The 25285-nt window shown below is 45.0% G+C and overlaps 2 protein-coding genes and 2 long non-coding RNA genes across 4 annotated transcripts; 2 read left to right on the top strand and 2 right to left on the bottom strand.

Annotated features, from left to right (window-relative positions):
* The first annotated feature begins 2356 nt into the window (after positions 1-2356).
* On the top strand, positions 2357-6651 carry hps6 (HPS6 biogenesis of lysosomal organelles complex 2 subunit 3). Its single transcript, XM_072436543.1, has one exon. It carries the CDS (start codon positions 2659-2661, stop codon positions 5431-5433), a length of 2775 nt encoding a protein of 924 aa, XP_072292644.1. The 5' UTR covers positions 2357-2658; the 3' UTR covers positions 5434-6651.
* Positions 6652-7482: 831 nt separating this feature from the next.
* Positions 7483-7923, bottom strand: LOC140350779 (uncharacterized). Its single transcript, XR_011925325.1, has 3 exons — positions 7840-7923; positions 7708-7761; positions 7483-7634 (listed from the first exon to the last, which is right to left on the bottom strand). It is a non-coding gene; the product is annotated as an uncharacterized lncRNA (long non-coding RNA).
* A 169-nt stretch (positions 7924-8092) lies between these two features.
* LOC140350790 (uncharacterized) lies at positions 8093-8564 on the bottom strand. Its single transcript, XR_011925330.1, has 3 exons — positions 8454-8564; positions 8244-8381; positions 8093-8161 (listed from the first exon to the last, which is right to left on the bottom strand). It is a non-coding gene; the product is annotated as an uncharacterized lncRNA (long non-coding RNA).
* Positions 8565-23962: 15398 nt separating this feature from the next.
* On the top strand, positions 23963-25285 carry LOC140351436 (uncharacterized). Its single transcript, XM_072437274.1, has 4 exons — positions 23963-24421; positions 24522-24742; positions 24786-24917; positions 25034-25285. Exons 1-4 carry the CDS (start codon positions 23974-23976, stop codon positions 25283-25285), a joined length of 1053 nt encoding a protein of 350 aa, XP_072293375.1. The 5' UTR covers positions 23963-23973.

Below are 25285 nucleotides of genomic sequence, written 5' to 3'. Positions count from 1 at the left end.
AATTAAAAATCTGTGAATTTATATCAACTCTGGACAATTTTCATCCAATTTTGATTGAAAAATGGCTCAAGAAAGAACTTGTGTTGTCATTGTACTTAAAATTGTAAAAGCAATAACATCTTCACAGAGACAGATGAACAGGTGGTGTACCTGTTCATCTGTCTCTGTGAAGATGTTATTGCTTTTATTATTACGCAGTATGGCATTAAACTGATCCGTCTCTATGGTGACGAACAGGCGAAGCTCCCAGGCCAAGTTACAGGTCAGATCTGTGGAGAGTAATGTATGTTTTTCAAAGTAACATTCAGCAATAAAACGCATGTGATTAAATAAATGCAATATATATATATATATATGAGTTTAATGCCACACTGTGTAACATTCCAGGCAAAGCAATAACAACCTCTCCAGAAAGGTCAGTGTTGATGTTTTTGCATCGACCAAACGCCAAGTGTGCTTTAAATTTAACAAGGATTTTTACAGAGCAGAGATTTGACACAGGCTTTTGTGAATTGCAGCTCAAATCTTGAAACACAACTCTGAAGTGAAATACAGAAATATGCACTATGTCACATGACCACACCCGAGACACACAGCAGCACTTTATCTGACAAACTATCAACAATCTCTCTTCTCACAGCTCAGAACAAGCTTATAAACAGCCCTTAATTGGACAGAATACATTTTATTGAAGTGCCAAGCTTAAGTTCACATGGCAAGATCAATCATGTGTAACTAAATTGTTCTTGCACTAAAATAATTGTCTCCTAAGGCGGTGCAGAGTTGACAGGATACCCATTTTTTATTCTTAATGCAGCTCTTTTCAAAAGACCTCGATTTGTTTACCCCACCATAACTCAAAAAAGGAAATCTAGTCTGCCTCCAACGCTCTTTAGTCTGAGACAAGCACTTTATCATCCTGACTGGCACAGCAGACTAAACACACTTTAATAATGGTTGTTTTTTGCATGTGCAACTTCACTGGAGGCCAAGGCAATAGCTTACATCTGCAGTTTAAATAACACTCCATTAAGTCTTTAATGGATGCATGATTGGATAAAGTGTATTCATGCTGCAATTTCCAAATGAAGAACAACAGGGCAGTTCTCCAAACAGAAATCATTTTGTGCCAGACCCAAACCCAGATAAAAATAAGTTCCATAGATATTCCATTTTATGGACTCAATAAGCTCAACCTTTAGAGCATTATATTTCATTGGTTACTCTATGAAGGCCGTGGCCTTGATGTATGTAATATATGTGACGTATATGGTGGTGTGACATTAGGATTCAGTACGAATTTGACAGTTACAGGTGAATTGAACTACGTCCTACTTTTAACATGTAATGAATGACAACACTGCCCCCTTGTGGCCAGTTCTTTTTCAATATTTTATTTTCAGTCAATAAACATGACGTTTTACCTATTATCAAGGCCACTGTCTTCATCGAGTAAGTTCAATTAAGTCCCCGTATAATGAGACTAAAACACATCAACTGATGCAGAAATATTCATGAATCAAACGGTAAAACTTTGACTCTTATTGGATTATGTTTATTGGTATCACAAGCGCATCCACTAGCCTACTAACTTCATTATTGACATCACATAAAGCAAGACTAATCTTAATTTGTAGCTGTCTGTCTCAAAAACTAGGACGTAACGAAGATAAAGAAGTGAAGAAAGTACAGTTGGTTCATCTCAATGACAATTGTTTTCAATCAAAGTGGCCACTGAAGTCACGGAACCAAAAGCATAATTACATTTAGGAGAACATACATTTAAAAATAGCTTCTGGTGTGTAGTAGTGTATAATACCTTCAGTATATATGAACATTTTCTTGAGTAAAACGAATGCAAAAAAAGCAAGCTCCACTTCCCTAAGCAATTGACAGTTGTTCCAAAAATAACCAAAAGTTTAAAATAGGCGTCCTCTTTTTCCCTGTGACGTGAGGCGGGTAAATGTGTTGTTTTCATGATTAAGAGTTTCGTGTAGATGTATCACTCTGCTACTGCCGGTTGGTCTCTGACACAACAACTATTCTAGTCACAAAAACACATCATGACCTCATGGGCTTTGTAACGCCAAAGCGATGGGAGGAGTACTTTTACGGACTACGACAGAGTCTGAGGACTACGAAACGTCTGAAGAATAAAGTCTGGCGGTAATGCAACACTCGGATGCCAACCGCCATAAAACAACAACAACAACAACAACTCTGCTACTGCGCGCTTACGTGACCAATTCACTGCACAAGCTGAAACGACTGGGATCATCTTGTCATCGTGACTTGTCTTTACGATCTTTGCTCTTAAGCCCCGCCTTTTATGCAAATAAGCTCTGGTATCCGGAAATTGACAATCCCGTGATGTCAGGCGAGTGTTAGCATAGCGCTGGAATGTCAAGAGAGATTTTCCAGCCTTCAGACTCAAAAAGTAAACAAAGACTAGCATAAAAATCACAGCTCGCGTTCGCCGTCGCATGTCAAAATGGATTTACCTTTGTCGGGACGTGTTGTTTGACTCATTTCGTCTCTCGGGACAGTAGCAGGAGGATGAGGAGGAGGGCTTCGTCTTCATAACGGGGGGGGGGGGGGGGGGGGGGAGATGCTCGCCGGAGTCCCAGCTCGGATTCCGTGACAAATAACTTCGGAGACATGCACGCGATGGCACGGTTTGTGTTGGAGCAGATATCACATTTCCTGGATTACACCAATGGTCGCGACCTCATTGACATTTTAACGCAGAGGGGCAGCGACCTGTCAGACGTCCGAGTCAGCCCCGACGCGCGCCACATTCACGTCATCTTACGCAAACCCACCGCGGGGCTCGTGACTTTTGACAAATACGAAAGACCGCAGCTCGCCCTGTCCCAGAAGCAGAAACAGGATTATTTGTTGTGTTTAAATCGCACCGTGCCGATCGTGGACGTGCTGTACTTGGCGCAAAGCAGCAATGACACAGTCGCGGTGATTTACGAGAATGGGAAAGCGGAGTTTTGGAGATTTCAGGAGGCGATACCGGGCTGGCATCTGCAGCAGACGTCAGATTTGTGCAACAGCCCACGGGCCAAAGTGGTGTCCGTGTGTTCGTGCGTCAACTCGATTCTGTGGTGCGAGGAGAGGCCGCCCTCGGAGAGCTCGCCCGTCCTGAGCTCCTCCAGGAATAAGCTGAAATACTGTGTCTGCAGGCGTGACTTTGAGCTGCAGGAGGGCGGGGTTGTTTTGAGAGGGGTCAGAATTGCACTGCACAACAATCCCAAATTCACTGTTATCAGTTCTGGGGAGCACGCTTATCTCTTGCCTGACATCAAAACCAAACCATTGGCCGTTATCAACAAAGTCATCCTCTGCTGGTCTCCGTCCCATGACACTTTGAGGCTTAGCACCACTTGTAAAACTGCCCCACTCAAAGAAGACACCTTATCCACCAAAGAATCTGACTTTAAAAGATTGCTTACAGACTGTTTAGCTTTCTTATCAATACTTGACCTTCCTGAGATCTGTTTCTACTCATCCTCAGGTTGTGGAGGATTACTTCTTCTGCTTGGCTCAGGGTGGGTGTGTCTTCTGCAAAAAGATGGCATATTACGGCAAGTTTATAAACTGGAGAATAACTTTGTGCATACATTTGGTTCCCACACTAGCCTCTGCATGTACCAGGAAACTCTTGCTTTACTGACGGAGCAATCGCTTCATCTTATAGACATAAACTGTGGCACAGAACGTGGGAAAATAAAGGTTAAAAAGGCAGGGTTGTTATTCAGAAATCAGATCGAGAAATGCACACCACAGTTCGTCTCGGAGGAGGGAATCTTTACGGTGCAACAGGAGACGGAAACAAAGGATATACATTCCAAGCTGAAATCTTGCGGATCAAACAAAGTGGAGAACTTTCAATCTGGGGAGCTCCTGATTGAGGCTGTTTTCGAAGAGGCCTGTAAATATTATCAGCAGAGGAGCCTAAGCAGCACTAGGCTCACTGTGGATGCTCTTAAAAAAGGAGGCAAGTTTCAGGCACCAATCTCTTTAGCCACTATACTCAGGACCTACCTCAGCACAGGGGGGGGGCACAGTGGGGCGCAAAACGGCGTTCACAATGGGGGCGATGCTGTAGCAGGACAGGACAAATTGATGAGTTCGTTAGAGCCAGAGTTGAAGGCTTTGGTTGCGCTGGAGGATGTCAAAGGTCGTCTGGTGAAGGCTAATGTTAAAGACGTGGAGGCGCTGTGTGAGAATCTAGTGGAGAAGGAGGTGTCCAGGCTGCTGTCGTCCGCCGAGATCGATAAAGACTCACTGCTTTACCTCAACTCCATTTTCAAACTCTTCCCCTGCCAGGCGTGGAGGTCAGTTCAGGCCACGCTTCAGTTTCACTACAACAGCGATGGTTTGTCCAGCAGCTCTCCTCATGACATCTGGAAAACTGTGTTAAGTCCTGCTCCTAGCTCCCCCGTTGGCAAGCACTGCACGAACGGGGAGCAGAAGCACAACCTGAACACCAATCATATCACTAATGCGAAAGTGAAAGCTTCACGTGTGCCCGCTGTTCTGCCCGTGTTTGAACTGCTTTGCATGTCAGTGTACCAGTTTGAACCCAACCGGTTGCCCTCATTCCTGGAGTTGTCCCAGAAGCAACAAGGGGCCACTGGACTAGGTCTGAGCCTGGCTTCGTCATCGTGGGGGTTTCCTAGCGGGAGAGGAGCCGAGAGCAGCGACAAAAACGTGCCGCTGTACAAACGGGCCTTGTCTGTGGTCTCCAGCTGCAGCTCAGACCGAGAGCAGAACCAGGACTTACAAGTGGAGTTGTTGCTGGTGAGCGGGCGACCCAATGCCATCCTGCAAGCGCTGAGGATTCTTATGGGCAGGCAGCAGTGGGACAGGGTCACTCAAGTGGCGGAAAAGTTCTGCAAACAAAGTCCACTACTTAACAAGGAAATCTTCAGTACGTTACTTTGTGAAGTGGCACAACACAGAGAACTGGATCCTTATCTGGAGCTACTGTGGTCACTTTGCCCCGAAGACATCACTGTGACCCATATTCTCAACATGGTTTTAAAAAATCTGCCTCCTTCAAAAGCTAATTCATCTTCATCTTTTCCCCTGTCCACCTCAGCCTCCTCTTCCCCAGCCCCGTTTGCTGACCCTCAGAGCAGTCAGCTGACCATCGGGCTGCTCAAACCTCTGCTCCGAAAAGTGCTGGAGAGAGAGACAAAAAGTAATCAGGGCTATGTGGACATCCTCCAGTCACCGTCGTACCCCCCACCCGCACCCCCTCGGCAGCCCGTGGAGCGCCGCAGGACGGGCACAAGCGACAGCACAGAGTCAGACCAGGCCATCACTTCTGCCGGTCTCTCAGAACAACACGAGCCACCATCCTCTCAAACCAATGTCCACAAAGCTGGAATCATGACTTTACCTGCCAAACTGACTTAATTATACCTATCATCAAAGTCAGACAAAACTGCAAAATAAGTGACATTATAATGCTGCGTTATTGCTTTATTTAATTTAGAAATGGTCCAATGATGTATGACTACTAATAATGCAGTACGACTACTGATCTTACCAGTGTAAATAGCCAAAGTCTATTTTAAATGTGTATTTGCCTTGTTATTTAATGCCTTAATGTCTGCATGAGCTGTATAGTACAAACTTAGTGTTATAAATTCCTCATGTATCATGTTTGTGTTATAGTGCCTCAATGACTACCAATACAAGCCACTTTACCCAATTGGGGGAAATCAATTCTAACCTGTTAACTGCAGGGCTTTTATGTTAGTCAGCGCCTAAATGCAGTTGCGTGTCACTTTTTGTAGCCATTGGTCTGTCCAGATACAGTAGACATTTTAACAAGCCATTTATACTGTAATGTAACGGAGCTGATTCAGTATTTTGAAGTGAACATATTACAAAAGCTCAAGCAGTAACTATGCAGCTAATGTATCCTAACTTAATCTATCTTGAATAGCTTTGCTTGTGTGTCTCGTTTGCCCTCACTGTCTCCAGACCTCGTCCCTTCACAGTGCAGCGGGACATTCCAGACCAATGCCCAGGAAAAGTGACTCACAGTTTGACTTCAAATTAGATTTCAGAGCTAATTATGTTAGAGGGCGAGGTGCATAGTGACCAATACAGGCCTCTTTTTTACATGATAGTTGCACTCAACCTGTCAGTATTGTCTCTACTGTTGTAGCATTTTATGTTAATGTTTTAATAATTGTAACTATGTCTTTTATTTGTTTGTCTGTTTTTAATTTCTATTGCTGAAGCTGTTGAATCAATTGGAATACCTTTAACATAGTATTGATTTATCGAATCCAAGTGGAATAGTTATCATTGCTGCAGAATTGCCTACCGGTGCCTTTTTTCATTCAGGGTAGTGCCGAATTACTACAGCAGTAGCCAGCTTTAAACTAAATAATTAAAATTTTATCGTTAACATGGCCTTTAAGATCTGTTTGTTTACAGAAAATTGTAAGAACTGGATGACTTTACATATTTTGCTTTGCATGGCCAAACAAGTCACGGATCCCTATTAAGGAGAAAGTGTTGGAAAAGACGGGATTGTTTTTCATTTAAGGGTTCTCCATGAGAATCATCAGACCCATGTGTTGTAATGGTGAATGCTGCAATTAAACAACAATAATACAGTCTGATGTCTTGGGCTTCTTTTTCAACCTATCTACTTTCTGCTGCAATTCAGGTTTATTTAGTTTGTCAGCACAATCTATTTATAACCACAGTGCCACCACAAAAAGGCTCAGTACATTATTAAACATGGATGGGAGGGGGAATCAAATATCTTAACTTACAACACTAACAGTATAAAGCAAAGACATCATGTGCCAGTCTCGCATAATATTAACATTACAATTAAACATACAAAAATCATATGATAATTATCATTTCAAAGCAGTACAAAAACATTATACAGACAAATTAAGATCAATTAAAAACATCCATAAAGCATTGCATAGTATGCTCAGTAATAATAATGTAAAAAGGGTTATTTTTTTAAAATAGATTTGACTAAAAACTCCAATTAATATACAGTGAGAAAAATAAGTAATTGAACACCCTGCAATTTTGCAACTTAGAAATTATGGAGGGGTCTGAAATTTTCATCCAGAAATCACATTGTATGATTTTCAAATCATTTAATTGAATGTTATTACTGCAAATAAGGATTTGAATACTTGCCAATCAGTATGAACTTTGGCTCTCAAAGACCTGTCCTGTGTGAACAGGAAAGGTTTGACCTCTGTAATTGTAAACAAAGGCATTGACATTGATTTTCTCATGTGTTCAAATAGTGGCAGTAGTTAGAGCAGTGTGGAAGAGATAATTGTAGAATTAAAATAGCATAATGATAGTGCTTTCTACTGTTTATTCCTTTATGTTGGATAATTGTTGAGAGTGAGAGAGGTAATGTTATGACTTGTTCTATAAATGAGCCCTGCAGGCTAAATGAGTGAGAGTGGACATTAGAGAGGCGCATGCACGGCCTCTCTCCCTCATGTCCCGCTCATGTGACCTGCTGCGCCTGTACTCACGGTCTTCACGATATCAGCTGCATTTTTGTCAAAGAAGTCTTGTGCTGCGTCCAGGCTGCTCAGCACCTCCCCCACAATGGCCTGCAACAAATGCCAACATTTAATCCAATAGAAAGATAAAGTACTACTATTAGTACTGCTTTAATAAACCCACATTGATTCCTCCCACAGCCGTCTCGAGCTCATCAATGGTTGAGTTCACTGTTGCCTAAAAGAAGAAATTAAACACTAAAATTAAGACAATAAACAACAAAGATAAAAATGTGTTAAAGATGAAAAATCTCACCAGTTCTGGAAATATAGTAGTCTCAATGTCAGTCTGGATGTTCCTTAGACTCTGGGCTTCATTTTTTAGTTCTTGTTTTGAATCCACTAGCTAATAGAGTAATAATACAAATAATAATAACTAAAGATCCTATAAATGTTGTAATTTAATTCAGGGTTAGATTCAAGAACATTATTATTATTTATCAAGATGAGCCTGTCTGAAACAGGACTTATTTTATCTCTAAATCGTATAGTTATTGATGTTTACTCACTGCTACTGTTGCCAATTGGTCGAGTTTGGCTATTGTGGGGTTGAAGTCGATGTTGGAAATGTCATTTATCTGAGGGGAAAAGCAAAAGATGTGAATAAAATTAGATTTACAGTCATTATGAGCAGTCACTTGTTCAACATGTGCCTCGTACCTTCTGAACTGGAGTTTTAAAATCAAAGCTTTTTGCCTTAAAACTCTGTAGATCCTTTTTCATGTCTGGAGTAAGGAAAGTGACAGGGGACAAGGTGATGTTGTTGTTGTCAAAGTCCTTTGCAATCGCATCTGTGTACTGGGAACAGAAAAGGGTCATATTGGATTGCAAAAAACAGCACAAATTACTCTCAATAGAGCAAGTAATTACTTTGGATACATTGAGCATGTCATCAAGGTTTATCTGTTGATTCAAATGAAAGACAGACCAAGCAGGCTTGTTTTCGTTACAGTCTCTATAATTATAAGAAGAAGAAAAGTACTATATAAATACAATTTTGATCTAATAAATAATGTTAGATTCTGAATCAGAAAAGGTTTATTGTCATTGTAAATGAACAGAATTCACAAACAGGAACTTGCTTTGGTGATACGGATATGGTGCAACATAGAACAATGAACACTGTTAAAACAACTGATATAAAATAAAAAACAAAAATAATTTAAATCTGCAATAGGAAAGAAACAAAATAAAAATAGGTTTTCTATATACACAAAATGTACAGTTGAATTTGCAAATGTAGTGTAGAAAGTGAACAGTGCAGTGAGTGATTGGTTAAATGATGGCTAAATTATAGTTGCAGTGGCAGATGTTAGGAAAGGTCCATGAGTCCAACAGCAGAAGGAAAGAAACTGTTCTTGTGGCGGGAGGTTCTGTTCCGGATGAACCGTAGAAATGTGTAGTAATAAACTTAATCTCCAAATTTCAGTTGAACCTTCACCAAGAAAAAAACAATTGTGTCTTTGCCTACTATTCCTGAGGTAATGATTTCTGACTTTGTGTCACCGTAATTACATGTAATGTGCAGGACTTTGTGTATTAAACTAAACTGTGCCCTCATCTTTTCTGTTGTTTTTCTCTCACATTGAGAATGGATGCAGCACTGGCAGAAGAACCTAAAGCACAGAAGTTATAGCAGGTAATGTACATAAAATTACTAGTACGTCCATTACTATTATTTGACACACTTTTGACACACTTATTTGGAAGAGCTTTGATAAATTGTTTGTTTTCTGCTTGAAACCAGAAGCAAAATGTTTGAAACAGCTGGAGAGTGAAGAGGTGTCACAGGCGCTCAAAGAACCTTTGTGGCCTCTAACAGACTGGTGCGACTGGTATGTGGAGTTTAATATTTGTCTGAACAGCCAATAGAGTTTAAGTTTTTAATGCTGATAGTGTACCATGTTTACAATACAAGAAACATGTTCTTTTTTTGCTCTTGTCTTTAGAATCTTCACAAGCACTAGTGCTGAGTGTGTGCTGGAACATTGCAAAAGTGAGTACAAAATAAATAATGTCTTCATGTTTTTTAGAGGCTCAAACTTCAGATGATGTGGAAAAATGAAAGACTGCAGTGCTGTTTGCATCAGTGTCAGAAATTATGTCCTGGGAAAAGTAATGTGACCAGTTTATAATTGGATGCTGTAAAATATATTAATAGTTATTGTTCAAATATTGTATCACAGACTTAATCACAGTTAGGGAAAAGCACAAAAGTGTTTAATTTAGCAATGTATAAGATTTCAAAATAATTAGTTGTTGTCCTGTTTTCAGTGGAGTTGATATTGAGTTAATATTTTCTGTTTATATTACAGGAGCTTCATGATTTCACTCCAAAGGTGCAGGAGGACACCAGGACACCAGACTTTCCACCCGCTCCAGGAGAATCAAATAAAACATAAAGGACGAGAAGTAATCAAACAACAGAACTACTTTAACCCTTAACCCTACATTTTAAGGCAGACGCCTGACGCGCGTCCTGGACAAAAGCGCGTCCTGGATGACGCTCAAACGCAAGCTGGACGCATGTGAACTGGACGCTTTGGATGGCGCGGTGTGAACACTGCTAAGAATATATAGATGTTTCTCCGCTTTGGCAGTGATTTTTTTTTTAAGCAATACTTGAACTCAACAAGAATCACAATATGTTGATTTTGCCCGAATGGCCCATTGTCACAGGAATGAGATCACGATTCGATTTTTATCATCATATTGCCAAGCTCTGTGCTCTGGTCCTGCTCTAGTGCCGCTCTAGTCTAAAAAGCATTGCCCTATAGAATATATTAATTTTGGTTCTGTTTTCTTCAGCAGCTGTGCAGCACAATCACCTCACCTCAAATGCAACTGTTCAGGACTCCGAGATCAAAATAACCAAGTGGATACAGAATGCTCCGGACCGGAATGGTGGATGCACAGAAAGGGTGATGAGAAAATAACTTCCTTTGTTTACTTTATAGTTCTCTTTGTTATATTTACCGTATTCCATAAAAGCAAAAGAAAAAAACTTTTAATACAAACTACAGAAATATTTTAGCACTCCAAACATGCTTGTATGAGTGCTATGGTTGTTATGTTGTACAAATGTAAGACCAAACTGCATGTGATAGGTCAGAGTACACGTTTCAGTCAAATTGAGAACGTTTGATTATAGTTAATAATTAGTAATTCCACAATGTTTACTTTGCAACCCAATGCAATAGCTATGATTTGCCTAATAATAGCTGATTATTCTGTCTGAAAAATGTCAGTTGCATGGAAATTGTTTGCATTTTTGACTTTGATGACTTTGAATGAGATTTAATTTTAGAACTCAGCTCTACTTCCTGTATTGTTAAACTTCTATTTGTCCATTTTTCTTCACAAATTGCAACTTGGCTGGTGTAAAACTATGATAAATATTTACCACAGGGAATCTCCACTAAACATTGCAAACAAAGAAAGGCGTGGGATTGAACCACAAAAGTTCAGAAATACTACGATACTACGACATTGTTTTGGGGGGGGGTATTTGAACTACCAGTTCTGTATTTGTTTTATATTAAAAACCTAAGCGGGGCCAGGTCCTGGTGTAGTTTCATGTTTGGCTCGTCAAATAAAGAGATGTTGTGTAATTCTGCAGTTGTTGAGGCATTTGTATAGTAAATGTGACCAAATGATAAAACAATTACCCACATAGCACTTACATCTGGCCCATATGGGGCAAAGAATCACGGTCCCCCACAGGCTCAGTGCTGGTTTGTCAGAACTGGGTCAGCTCAGAGTGTCCACATCTGGCCCAGACATGGGCCACCTCTGGCAAACCAGCACTGGGTCAGTGGGGGCCAATGTATTGGCATTCAGATTATGTGCTTATTTATACCAATGGGTCTAAGGACCCTGAGCATGGGTGAACAGGCACTGCTTTTTTCATACCTTACCTGGAGATAGCGGTCAAGAAGAGGTTAACAGATCATCTCTCTGTCTTCACCACAGCTCATAGCAATACGATTAGCGATGGAATGGGCTGAATCTACAGTGTCACAACATTGTGGCAGCCTCTGACAGTCTCTCTGCACTGCAAAGCATTAACTCTGGATCAGATTGTGGACAGGATTTTCTTTATAGCATCTTCTATCTGATACTCTCCGTCCAGAAGGATGTGAGGGTCTCTTCATTTGGGTTCCAGCACATGTTGGGGTGGATGGCTTATTCGCTGGCTAAAAATTACCTTAGACTGACATCAATTGAAACTTTGGCAGGACAAATGGAATCGTTGTGATACTGGACAGCATCTGTATCAAATACAAAGTAGTGTTGGTCCATGCAGATCCATGGGCAGGAGTGCGGGGGAAGAGAGGGCCTTTACCCGCATGAGAATAGGCCACACTGGACTCAATTGGTCGCTGAGTAGGATAGGCAAACATCCTACCGGTTTGTGTAATCACTGTCAAGAGCCAGAAACTGTTGAGCATGTGCTGATTCACTGTACAGCGTATGAAAAAGAAAGAACTGGTTTGGCCTTATGGCTTCAGAATAATAGGCAGGAATTCAATCTGCAAAAGAAAAAGGATGCTAGTTGCCGTTGAACACCAAAGAAGAAGAAAACAACTACAGAGGACTAATAAAGTCGAAGGTTTAGAGAGTCTAGACGTAGAACTATAGTTGGTGGCGGTTGTTGTTGTTGTTGTTGTTGTTTTATGGCGGTTGGCATCCAAGTGTTGCATTACCGCCAGACTTTATTCCTCAGACTTTTCGTAGTCCTCAGACTCTGTCGTAGTCCGTAAAAGTACTCCTTCCATTGCTTTGGTGTTACAAAGCCCATGAGGTCATGATATGTCTTTGTGACTAGAATAGTTGTTGTTGTTTCAGAGACCAACAACAACACAACAACGAACAATACCTCGTGCACTTGGATGCCAACTGCCATAAAAAACTACAACGACAACAGTTTGGATATTACGACAACATAGAGGAACGCCTCGGTCCGTATGACGGGGAAGAAGAAGAGGAAGCGTGACCTGGTCGGTGACGATATGAACAGCGGGGAGGACTCCCCTGGAGCCACTGATCCTGTGCAGCGTAGGGCGTCTTCTTGCTCGTCTATGGAGGGCTCTCTCAGTGAGGAGCAGGGCGGGGGGGTTGCAGATGTCGGGGATGTGAGTTCAGAGTGTAAGGTGTTCATAAAGCTCGCGCAGGATAATGCGTCCTTTAAGGGGTGGGATCCGATGGCGTTGACAAGGAGCCTGACTGTAGCTGTGGGAGTGGTCAAGCATGCGAGTGTCCTTAGGGATGGCTCGCTGCTGGTTGTGTGCAAGGACGTGGCTCAGCAAAGGAAGGCGATTGAAGCTAAGTGTCTGGGGGGGAAGGACATTCTTGTGTCTGATGCTGTAAGAGGCACGGTCAGGGGAGTTATAGTAGGCGTCCCTACGACGACATCTGTGGATGACATAAAGGAGAATTTGACTGGAGCTAAGGTGGTGGATGCTAGGCGGTTGAAGATGACCCGGGATGGGGTAAGGTGTGACAGCCTGTCGATAATGATTAGATTTGAAGGTGGGATCCTGCCTCGTGTGGTGTGCGTTGGGTACATGCGCTATGGCGTACGCCCATATGTTCTGCCGCCCCTGCGTTGCTTCAAGTGCCAGCGCTTTGGGCATATTGCAGCGGTCTGTAGAGGGAAGCAGAAGTGTGGTAAATGTGCAGGAGACCACGAGTATGGGAAGTGTGACGACGGAGCAAAACTCAAGTGCTGTAACTGTGGGGGAGAGCATAGCTCTGCCTACGGGGGATGCGTGTTCAGCAAGAGGGCTGCGGAGGTGCAAAAAGTTAGAGCCTCTCAAGGCATATCCTACGCGGATGCGGTCAAGAAGGTGTCTGGTAGTCAGGTGACGGTGGATGCAGTGGGGGCTGCCAGTGCTGCTGGTGTCCTAGGCGACAGGGGAGGGGGCAGCGTTGCCCGCAGCCAGGGGGAGGTCCCCACTGGGATGCCCGTGAGTGTGGCTTCCACGGGCAGAGGCCCTGTGGGTGCGGAGGATGTACTGGTTGTGAAGAGGAAAGATTTCTTCCTCTTTATAGTGGAAGTGATTAACTGTACTGGGCAAACCAAGAAGAGATCCGAAAAGACTAAGATCATCGCTAAGGCTGCAGGGAAGTACTTTGGAGCTGGGGGCCCCGAGTGGACGGAGATAGAGGATGCGCTGCGGGAGGGCGCCCTGCCCCATTCTGGCAGTGGGAGTGGGGGGGCTCCCGATGCGCCGTCAGGTTCCGGGGGCTCATAATGGCGGTGGTTGTCTTGCAATGGAATGCGCGTAGTCTTCGTGCTAATGGCCAGGAATTTAAGCATTTTGTCTCTACCTTGTTGAACAAGCCTCACGTTATGTGCGTGCAGGAGACTTGGTTACGACCTAGGTGGGGTTTTGGGATACAAGGGTATGTGTGTGTTAGGAATGATAGGGAGCAGGGTAGAGGCGGAGGTGTGGCTGTGTTTGTCCGAGATGACCTAAATTACGTTGTTGTCAGTGTGAGTAAAGCGCCGGAGGCCCTGGCGGTGAGGGTCTGGCTGGGTGGTGAAGCTGTTACTGTGGTTAACCTTTATAATCCGTGTGGTGAGTTAACGCTAGAGTCCTTACATAGTATCGGTAAGGATGTTCGGGGAAAGGCCGTGTGGTGTGGGGATTTTAATGCGCATAGCGCTTTGTGGGGCGGTAGTGGTACCGATAGGTATGGGCAGGTGGTAGAGGGTTTTATCAATCAAAGGGAGTTGGTTTGTCTGAATGATGGGGGTGGGACCCGCTATGATATGGGGACCGGTGCGGAAAGTGCAATAGATCTTACACTTGTGTCCAAGGAGTTAGCTGGTGTTTGTAGTTGGGAGGTTCTTGGTAATCTTTCTTTTGGTAGCGATCACTATCTAGTCCGCACCGTGATTGGCTTTGGGAGCTGTGTGGTCAGGGGGACGAGGATCCAGAGGTGGCAGTTGGCAAGGGCGAACTGGGGGGCTTTCCTGAGGAAAGCTGATGATGGTTCTAGGGTTCTGCAGGAAGGAGGATTGACTCAGGTGGATGATCTCAATAGTGCAATTGTCTCGCTCATCACGCAGTCAGCGGTAGGCACGATTCCTAAGAGTGGTGGTAGTGGACATAGGAAGCGGGTGCCGTGGTGGACTGAAGCATGTGGTCATGCTGTTAGGGCGAGAAATGCGGCGTTTCGCCGGCTAAGGGTTGCCCACACTGAGGGTGCCCTCATTGACTACAAGAGGGCCCGCGCTGTTGTGCGGAAAACTGTGAGAACGGCCAAGAGTGCCTATTGGAGGCGGTATTGTTCCAAAATTGGGAGAGAAACGCGTCTCGGGGATGTTTGGGGGATGATTAAGCGGATGCATGGGGTTGAGCGCCGTCGTGGGACCCCGGTCCTAATACTGAATGGTGTTGAAGCAGTCAGCGACGTTGACAAAGCTGAACTGTTGGCCAGCACCTTTGTGTCGGTGCACAGCTCTGACAATCTCTCACCTGCGGAAAGGCACTACAGGGAGAGTACTTTGGCCCAGAATTCTGAGCTGATTGGGCACCAGCCTTCGACTCAAGATGACCTTGACCTTCCGTTTAGTTTGTTTGAGCTAAGGAGAGCACTTTCTAAGGCGAAACAGACAGCCCCGGGTAAAGATGAGGTGTGCTATGACATGCTCTCTCATTTGACTGATGACACGCTTGGGCTAGTCCTGGGTCTTTTCAACCGTGTTTGGGATTCAGGTTGTGTTCCATCTGCGTGGAAACAGTCTACGGTGGTGCCGGTTCTGAAGCCGGGTAGGCCAGCGTCTGACCCTTCAAGTTATAGGCCGATTGCCTTGACGTCGCAGCTCGGGAAAACGATGGAGCGCATGGTTACCGAGCGGTTGGATTACTTCTTGGAGAGTCAGGGTTTGCTTCCCGCGCACCAGAGTGGTTTCCGTAGGGGCAGGAACACCATGGATTCCGTGTTGTGTTTGGAATCTGATATCCAGCTGGCCAGGGCTCAGAAAGAAAAGGTTATTGCGGTGCTCTTTGATGTGGAGAAGGCGTACGATATGGTTTGGAAGGATGGGCTCCTCATTAAGCTGCGGAAGTGTGGTGTGAAGGGTAAACTGTTTAACTGGGTCCGGAGCTTTCTGTCTGGCCGGCGTATCCAAACCAGAGTGGGCGCTGCTTACTCTGGGGTCTATGGGGTGGAGAATGGGATCCCGCAGGGGAGTGTGTGTAGCCCTATCTTGTTCAATGTTATGATTAAGGACATCTTTGACGACGTGGATGGGTCTGTTGGGAGGAGCCTTTATGCTGACGATGGCGCTCTATGGGTGAGAGGGAGGAATCTCCGGTTTTACGAGGCGAAACTGCAAAGGGCAATACAGCAGGTGGAGCAGTGGACCCTGAAGTGGGGGTTTAAACTGTCCGTACGGAAGTCTCAAGTGATCTGTTTCTTCAATGGACATAGGGACGTCTCCCTTCGACTGCATGGGCAGGTGCTCGAACAGGTCAGGGAGGTGAGGTTCTTGGGGGTCACCTTTGACGAGAGGCTTAGTTGGCGTCGGCACATTGATGAGGTCAGTGGTAAATGCAAAAGGGTGAATAACTTGCTTCGTTGTCTATCCGGCCAGGACTGGGGGGCCAGCAGAAGGTCGCTCCTGGGTATTTATCGGGCCGTCATGAGGGCGGCTATTGATTATGGCTGTATAGCCTACATGTCTGCGGCTGAGACTAACTTAAAGAAGCTTGATGTGGAGCAAGCCCAGGCCTTGCGCATCTGCTGTAGGGCTTTTAGGACCTCCCCTGTCTCGGCGCTGCAGGTTGAGTTGGGGGAATTGCCGTTACGGCTCCGGAGGCTAGAACTTCTGTTGGCTTACTGGGTGAATGTGCAAGGTCATACGAGCTCTCACCCGGTGAGGGACTTTCTCAGGGTTGATGGGGGGCAGAGTGAGGCTGGCGGTATGATTTTCAGCCAGGTAGGAAATGCGAAGGCGCGGCTTGCGGGGGTTGGTGATCTGCGTGTGAGCCCGTCGGTGGCTTTGTCTGCTATAGCTCCGTGGAAGTTTGTCCCGGCTCCTGTTGATGTTAGCTTGCATGGCAAGCTTAGAGGAGTCGCTGGGAGGGCACCGCAGTTTGCCGTTCAAGCGCTCATCGATAAGCACTCAGGTGATGTGTTTATTTATACCGACGGGTCTAGGGATCCTGAGAGTGGGCGTACTGGCGCCGCTTATTTTGTGCCTGACCTGGGGCTAGCGGTCAAGAAGAGGTTGACAGATCGCCTTTCTGTTTTCACGTCGGAACTTATAGCGATACGGTTGGCGTTGGAATGGGCGGAATCTGCTTTGCAGTGTTGCGGCATTGTGGTGGCCTCTGACAGCCTTTCTGCATTGCAAAGCATTAAATCTGGGAAATCGGATTGCAGACAGGATGTGTTGAATGGCATCTTCTGTCTGATGCTCTCCCTGTCCAGGAAGGATGTGAGGGTTTCCTTCATTTGGGTCCCTGCGCATGTGGGGGTGGATGGTAACGAAATGGCTGATGCACTGGCTAAACGTTCCCTTCGGCGGCCATCAATTGATGTGGCGGTTGAGTTAAGCAAATCTGAAATCAAGCCTGTTATCAAGAGTCATGTGGTCGGCCTTTGGCAGGAATTTTGGAGCCACTGTGTTACTGGACGGCATCTCTATCACATACAGGGTAGTGTGGGTCCTTGCGGGTCTATGGGCAGGAACGCGTGGGAGGAAAGGGCCTTCGCCCGCATGAGGATTGGCCATACTGGACTCAATTGGTCACTAAGTAGGATAGGCAAACATCCGACCGGTCTGTGTGGTCACTGTCGGGTGCCAGAGACTGTCGAGCATGTGCTGATTTGCTGTGAGGCTTATGATAGGGAAAGGGCCGGGTTGGCCTTGTGGTTTCGGAATAATGGGCGGGAGTTCAATCTGCGGAACGTTCTGGCGATCCAGTCACAGGGTTTGTGTCAGGCTGTGGTTGCTTACTTATGTAGCACAGGGCTGGGTAAACGTTTATAGAGGTGGGGGGTGTTGGAGACTGAGCCGAGGATGAGGAGCAAGAGGATGTTCTAACGCGCTTGGACTTCATGGGCCTAGAAACGCCAAAGTGATGGAAGAAGGACTTCTAAAGGATAAAACGACAAAGACGTCCCATGACCTCATGGGCTTTGTAAAACGACAAAGACGTCCCATGATCTCATGGGCTTTGTACTTCCAAAGCACCGAACGTCAAAGAGGGCGAGGAAGGTGAAGAAGAGTCTCCCTGGAATAAAGCCGGTTGGTCTCTGACACAACAACTATTCTAGTCACAAAAACACATCATGACCTCATGGGCTTTGTACGCCAAAGCAATGGGAGGAGTACTTTTACGGACTACGACAGAGTCTGAGGACTACGAAACGTCTGAGGATTAAAGTCTGGCGGTAATGCAACACTCGGATGCCAACCGCCATAAAACAACAACAACAACAACAACAACAACCGGCTTTATTCCAGGGAGACTCCTCCTCATCTTCCTCTCCCTCCCCGACGCTCGGTGCCTCCACCACAAGTGATCTGTTTCTTCAATGGACATAGGGACGTCTCCCTTCGACTGCATGGGCAGGTGCTCGAACAGGTCAGGGAGGTGAGGTTCTTGGGGGTCACCTTTGACGAGAGGCTTAGTTGGCGTCGGCACATTGATGAGGTCAGTGGTAAATGCAAAAGGGTGAATAACTTGCTTCGTTGTCTATCCGGCCAGGACTGGGGGGCCAGCAGAAGGTCGCTCCTGGGTATTTATCGGGCCGTCATGAGGGCGGCTATTGATTATGGCTGTATAGCCTACATGTCTGCGGCTGAGACTAACTTAAAGAAGCTTGATGTGGAGCAAGCCCAGGCCTTGCGCATCTGCTGTAGGGCTTTTAGGACCTCCCCTGTCTCGGCGCTGCAGGTTGAGTTGGGGGAATTGCCGTTACGGCTCCGGAGGCTAGAACTTCTGTTGGCTTACTGGGTGAATGTGCAAGGTCATACGAGCTCTCACCCGGTGAGGGACTTTCTCAGGGTTGATGGGGGGCAGAGTGAGGCTGGCGGTATGATTTTCAGCCAGGTAGGAAATGCGAAGGCGCGGCTTGCGGGGGTTGGTGATCTGCGTGTGAGCCCGTCGGTGGCTTTGTCTGCTATAGCTCCGTGGAAGTTTGTCCCGGCTCCTGTTGATGTTAGCTTGCATGGCAAGCTTAGAGGAGTCGCTGGGAGGGCACCGCAGTTTGCCGTTCAAGCGCTCATCGATAAGCACTCAGGTGATGTGTTTATTTATACCGACGGGTCTAGGGATCCTGAGAGTGGGCGTACTGGCGCCGCTTATTTTGTGCCTGACCTGGGGCTAGCGGTCAAGAAGAGGTTGACAGATCGCCTTTCTGTTTTCACGTCGGAACTTATAGCGATACGGTTGGCGTTGGAATGGGCGGAATCTGCTTTGCAGTGTTGCGGCATTGTGGTGGCCTCTGACAGCCTTTCTGCATTGCAAAGCATTAAATCTGGGAAATCGGATTGCAGACAGGATGTGTTGAATGGCATCTTCTGTCTGATGCTCTCCCTGTCCAGGAAGGATGTGAGGGTTTCCTTCATTTGGGTCCCTGCGCATGTGGGGGTGGATGGTAACGAAATGGCTGATGCACTGGCTAAACGTTCCCTTCGGCGGCCATCAATTGATGTGGCGGTTGAGTTAAGCAAATCTGAAATCAAGCCTGTTATCAAGAGTCATGTGGTCGGCCTTTGGCAGGAATTTTGGAGCCACTGTGTTACTGGACGGCATCTCTATCACATACAGGGTAGTGTGGGTCCTTGCGGGTCTATGGGCAGGAACGCGTGGGAGGAAAGGGCCTTCGCCCGCATGAGGATTGGCCATACTGGACTCAATTGGTCACTAAGTAGGATAGGCAAACATCCGACCGGTCTGTGTGGTCACTGTCGGGTGCCAGAGACTGTCGAGCATGTGCTGATTTGCTGTGAGGCTTATGATAGGGAAAGGGCCGGGTTGGCCTTGTGGTTTCGGAATAATGGGCGGGAGTTCAATCTGCGGAACGTTCTGGCGATCCAGTCACAGGGTTTGTGTCAGGCTGTGGTTGCTTACTTATGTAGCACAGGGCTGGGTAAACGTTTATAGAGGTGGGGGGTGTTGGAGACTGAGCCGAGGATGAGGAGCAAGAGGATGTTCTAACGCGCTTGGACTTCATGGGCCTAGAAACGCCAAAGTGATGGAAGAAGGACTTCTAAGGGATAAAACGACAAAGACGTCCCATGACCTCATGGGCTTTGTAAAACAACAAAGACGTCCCATGATCTCATGGGCTTTGTGCTTCCGGGGCGCCGAACGTCAAGGAGGGCGAGGAGGGTGGGGAGGAGTCTCCCTGGAGTGGAGCCGAGTTCATTCTTTCCGCTTTGATCCCATGGGCTTTGAAAACAATGACACATAAACACAGTGGTACAAGTATATATGTCATATGAATGGGTTCCAAGTGTGGAGCTCATGGGCTTTGTACTTCCCAAAGCACCGACCGTCAAAGAGGGCGAGGAAGGTGAAGAAGAGTCTCCCTGGAATAAAGCCGGTTGGTCTCTGACACAACAACTATTCTAGTCACAAAAACACATCATGACCTCATGGGCTTTGTAACGCCAAAGCAATGGGAGGAGTACTTTTACGGACTACGACAGAGTCTGAGGACTACGAAACGTCTGAGGAATAAAGTCTGGCGGTAATGCAACACTCGGATGCCAACCGCCATAAAACAACAACAACAACAACAACAACAACAGCCTCCACCACACAGCTCCATTCTTTAGGCTTCACTCCATAGGCCTCAACATGTCCACTGATGTCGCCGCTTGGCAGCCGCGCGTCCACGAGACCGGGCGAGGACAGGAGACCACCCCCACCCCCATCCCGCCACTCCGATCACTCTGACTCCCCAAAAGCAGACCCCCATCACTCCGACTCCCATTCAGCGCCCCCAGCCCGCCCTCCACATCTGCCCAATCAAGCTCCCCCGCTCCAAGGAATCTCCCCGCAGCTCCAGCAACGATCCTGATCCTTTCAGCTCTGCCCCGAGTCTGAGCAGCACAGCCCACAACATCCACCATAAAGAGCACAAAATCCTCTCTATCCACAACCAGGGCACTCTCACTAACCCTGGAACCTGCACACTTGGGACCTCCACTCCCGAAACCCTCACACTTCCCGGGAGCCACGCTGGCCCCTCCCACCTCGCCCTGGCTGGGAGCAGCGCTGGCTCCCCTCTCTGCACCCACTCCAAACTCGCTACTTGAAACTTTCTTGACTGCATCTGCACAGGATACACCCCGAGAGACCTCCATTTTCTGCACCTCAGCAGCTCCCCCGCCAAACCTGCATCCCCCGAAGGCAGAGCCATGCTCCTCCCCACAGCCACAGCACCCCAGCCCTGCACCCACGCCACACTTCCCACACTCGTGGTCTCCTGCACATCCACCACATCTCTGCCTCCCTCTACAGACCGCTGCAATGTAACACTTTGGATACCAACCAACATAAGACACCGAAGAAGAACATTGGTGCTTTGTGATGTCATTGTCATGGCAACTACAGAATATGGTCATGCATCACTCGCAATCGCAAGGTCGCATCTTGTGTCCGATTTTCGTCATTAAAAGTTTTTTAGCTATTTTTCGTCTCAAGGGTGGCATTGCTATTGGTATTCCTCTAGAAGAAGAAGAAGAAGAAAGTCTATAGAATAAAGTAGATGGTGGTAAATGCACCTTTGCAGTTGGCTGTCAGTTGACATTAAAAGCAACAACCACAACCTTGGTCTTGTCAATTTTTTGAGATTCCTTATCAAAATTGTCGTGTTGCTTTTAATGGCGGTTGGCAGCCAACTGAAAAGATGCATTTACTACCATTGTGTGGACAGAAGATCAACAAACCATAATAATCCTTGTACATTCCTTGTACATTCACCTAATAAGCTAACATAAGCTTTAACCTCTTGACCTGTAGTGGCATTTCTCCCAATTAAACCTGCATTGCAGAGACAGGGGGAGTCTCAAAAGCCTAAAACGGATACGTAAGGCTAAGTCTTGCTCTACATTGAAGCAATACAGCCATATTTATTTATTGATTTATTTATGTATATATTTATTGATTTATTTTTATCTTTATTATTTTTTTCCCTCCATCCCTGTCTATGGGAGATTTTCTTTGTAGGAGATCTTCCACTGAGAGTGTTTTTCAGACTTCCTATAAGTGATCTGTTCTTCTGTATCTACCTCTGTATCTTCCTGCGTTGCATCAATGAAATTTCCCCATGTGGGACAATAAAGGATTATCTTATCTTATCTTATCTTATAATCAATAGTAGCTCTATAATAGCCCGGTAAATATTCAGAAGCAACATTCTGCTAGCTCTAGTCCTGGCCAGATAGACAACGCAGCAAATTATTCACCCTTTTTTAATTTAATTTCCAACCTTGTCAATGTGCTGTCGCCAACTTTCATCAGAGATGACTCCTGAGAATTTCACTTCCCTGACCCGTTCAAGTACTTGTCCATATCATTTTAGAGAGACATCCTTATGCCTATCATAAAAACAAATCACTTGAGATTTCTGTACAGACAACTTAAATCCCCACTTCAAAGTCCTCTGCTCAACCTGCTCTAACCCACAATGAACCATCGTCTGCATAAAGGCTTCTTCCAACAGATTGATCTACATCTTTAAATATGTCATTAATCATGAAATTGAACAAAATGGGGCTGCACTCACTTCCTTGTGGGATTCCATTTTCTACCTCATAAACCTCAGAGCAAACTGTGCCTACTTGTACTTGTGCTTTTAATGGCGGCTGCAAAGGTACCATACATTTACCGCCATCTACTTTATTCTTTAGACTTTATTCTTACTAGTCTTACTGTTCAGCACACGCTATGTCGTAATATTCTCTATATTTTAGAGTGGTGGAATGCCAGCGTGTTGGTGCTGTGTGACATCACAAAGCAGGTTTGGACATGTGATTCATGCTTTGTGATGTCACAGATGCTGTGAGACATCACATAGCATGTGTGACATCACAAAGCCACTTGCAATTGTTATATATAGAAGCTTCGTCTTCTTGCTTTATGTTTTTTTTTTACGGTATAGCATTTGAAGACATACAACGACAGTCTGAGGACTACGAAAAGTCTGAGGAATAAAGTCTGGCGGTAATGCAACAATTGGATGCCAACCGCCATAAAACAACAACAACAACAACAACTACAGTAGGTGGCTTTTTGCAGAGGGAGTAGAAAGAAAAAGAAGACCTTCGACATTCAATCTAATTCTAATTTAATCTGTATGAACGGTCAGGATTTTGACTTCAAGATTGAGGAGAGAAATAAATAAGGTGAGCCAAGTTATTTACTATAAGTTACTTTTACAACAGTAATGAATACCTGAAAATAAACTGCAGACAAGTGAATATTATTTGATTTAAGAATGTAATCCTACATGAACAGCGCATAGCTATATCATATAAACGCAGATTTTATATATATTTATATATATATATATATATATATATATATGTGCAGTTCTTTGGATATGTCTTCAAATGCCTATTTGATTCATCTCATAGGCCAGGGGTGGGCAAACTACGGCCCGCGGGCCACATACGGCCCGTTTGTCTTTATAATCCGGCCTGCAAAACATGCCAAGTAAAATTTAAAATAATAATAATATTCGGCATGTTTTAATCCGGCCCCTAGAAAGATTTTAGTTAATATTTTTTAACTGTCTGTAACATCTGGTTGCACGTGTATCCTTAATAAAGATGACATGAAATGAATTAAATAATAGATTCAATACATGCGTTCGCACATCCGGGAACTTGTGCAGTGGCAACCGAGTCCGCCATTTTGAAAGGGGCACAACCACACGTCTACTACATACAATATCCAAGATATATGAGGCCAAAATGCCAAAAACCTGCGTTTTGTTAGGACATCATTTGACTGACCAAGAAATGATAGCTTTGTCGTGTACCTTAGTTTGCCGTTATCGTCTAAAGAATCAAAGTATTCGCAGCTCATGACGCTGTAGAAAAGGATTTTATATATCGCGTGCCCCTTTTAAAATGGCCGCTATGGGGAAGTCCCGGCTGTATGACGTCACTGAGAACGCATGTATAGCCTATATTTGACAGAAAAGTTATATTTTATTTGATATTTAATTTTTTGTAATTTATTTTTTTTCACATCAATGAACGCGGGCCGGCCCGGCCCTCAGATACTTGCCTGGATTCGAATATGGCCCTCGGAGGGAAATAATTGCCCATCCCTGTCATAGGCAATTGAATTAGGCCTAATTGTTTGATTTGTTTTGCTTGCTTTTCTCTTAGATTTCTGTTGCAAAAATGGCTGATGCTAATCTCCCAGAAACAATGAATCCCAATCATTTCCCTCGCAAACTCTGGTGTATGGTGAACGACCCAGCCAACATCGCAATCCGCTGGGACATCACTGGCGAGTTCATCGTTATTTTCCAGTCACTCTTTGAGAAGCTCGTTCTGTCTCAATGTGGCAAAGATGATGAAAGCCACTTCTCCTATTTCAAAACTACAAAGTTTTCCAGCTTTTTTCGCCAGCTCAACCTTTATGGCTTCAAAAAAGCAGAACCCCTGCCCCTCGCAGACTCTTCTGACCCCATTCATCACTTCTTCAACCCAAACTTCAGGCGTGATAATCCTGCACTGCTAATCAATTTAAAGAGATTAACAGTAGATAATAAGGCCAAGATTGATCGTGGTATTGATGTGAGGTGTCGACCTCAAAGAAAACCACAGCGTTCGATGAAGGGTAATTGTTGCTGTAATTGTTGCTTATAGAAATAGGAGGGGTTTGAGGGCACTACTGACAAATGTCCAAACCTGACAATTCTTCTTATGTTTTATAGGTAGAGCAGGTAATCGTTTGTTGTTTACTCCACATACCTACAATAACATACAGACACCCCACACCAGAGCCCAAGACCCATCATGTCACCTGGCACAGGGGTACAATGTACCATCCTTAGGACATCCCTACTCCCCTGTGCCATCTTCTGCCCTCCAGCAAGGTGTGACATATGGTATCAACTATGAAGCCCCAAATATTACAGCAATACATCCTCAAAATGAATACAACTCCTCATGTAAGAACTACATAAAACTGAATTACATATCAAAAAGTTACTATTTGCTTTCATATACATGTAAACTTATATTGTCCTTTTATTTGTCCTCTGAAAGCTCGTCAGCATGTGCCACTGGACATGCCAAATGGTTTGAATGTACCCTTTCCATCAATATCTTACCACTGGGTAGGTTCTATTCAAATAAGCTTTTTACATTTATTGTATATATATATTGTGTATTTTTGACCAATGTCTTCTTACTTGGTGACTATTTTTTAAAACTATATATTTTGTTTATTTAGGCTCATTACCCTCTCAACCTTGGAGGTGACGGTCCTGGCCCGAGCTTACCAAACAAGAATAAAGAGGAGAACCATAAAACTGATGTCAATCTGGACAGAATCTTCCAAATGGCTGATGAATTGATGCTAAATCAACCGAATAACAACCTGATTGAAATTGTGAGTCCTGAAATGCACTCCTCTCTACCTTCACAAGGAGTGATGGGCCGATCAGCTGTGGGAACCTCAGCTGATGCAACAGTACACCGTTAA

This window comes from Eucyclogobius newberryi, unplaced genomic scaffold (assembly GCF_026437365.1).
Source record: "Eucyclogobius newberryi isolate DKJ021-1_F unplaced genomic scaffold, fEucNew1.0.hap1 SCAF_8, whole genome shotgun sequence".
NCBI lineage: Eukaryota > Metazoa > Chordata > Actinopteri > Gobiiformes > Gobiidae > Eucyclogobius > Eucyclogobius newberryi.
Note: the sequence above shows the minus strand (reverse complement) of the source record. Positions and strands in the feature narration are given on the sequence as shown.

Excerpts from the sequence above, each read along its gene's own strand:
- hps6 (XM_072436543.1), top strand. The coding sequence starts at position 2,659 with ATGCACGCGATGGCACGGTTTGTGTTGGAGCAGATATCACATTTCCTG.
- LOC140351436 (XM_072437274.1), top strand. The coding sequence starts at position 23,974 with ATGGCTGATGCTAATCTCCCAGAAACAATGAATCCCAATCATTTCCCT. Across the intron at positions 24,422-24,521 it reads GCGTTCGATGAAGGGTAATT|GTAATCGTTTGTTGTTTACT; the intron begins GTTGCTGTAATT and ends TAGGTAGAGCAG. Across the intron at positions 24,743-24,785 it reads ATCCTCAAAATGAATACAAC|GTTACTATTTGCTTTCATAT; the intron begins TCCTCATGTAAG and ends ACATATCAAAAA.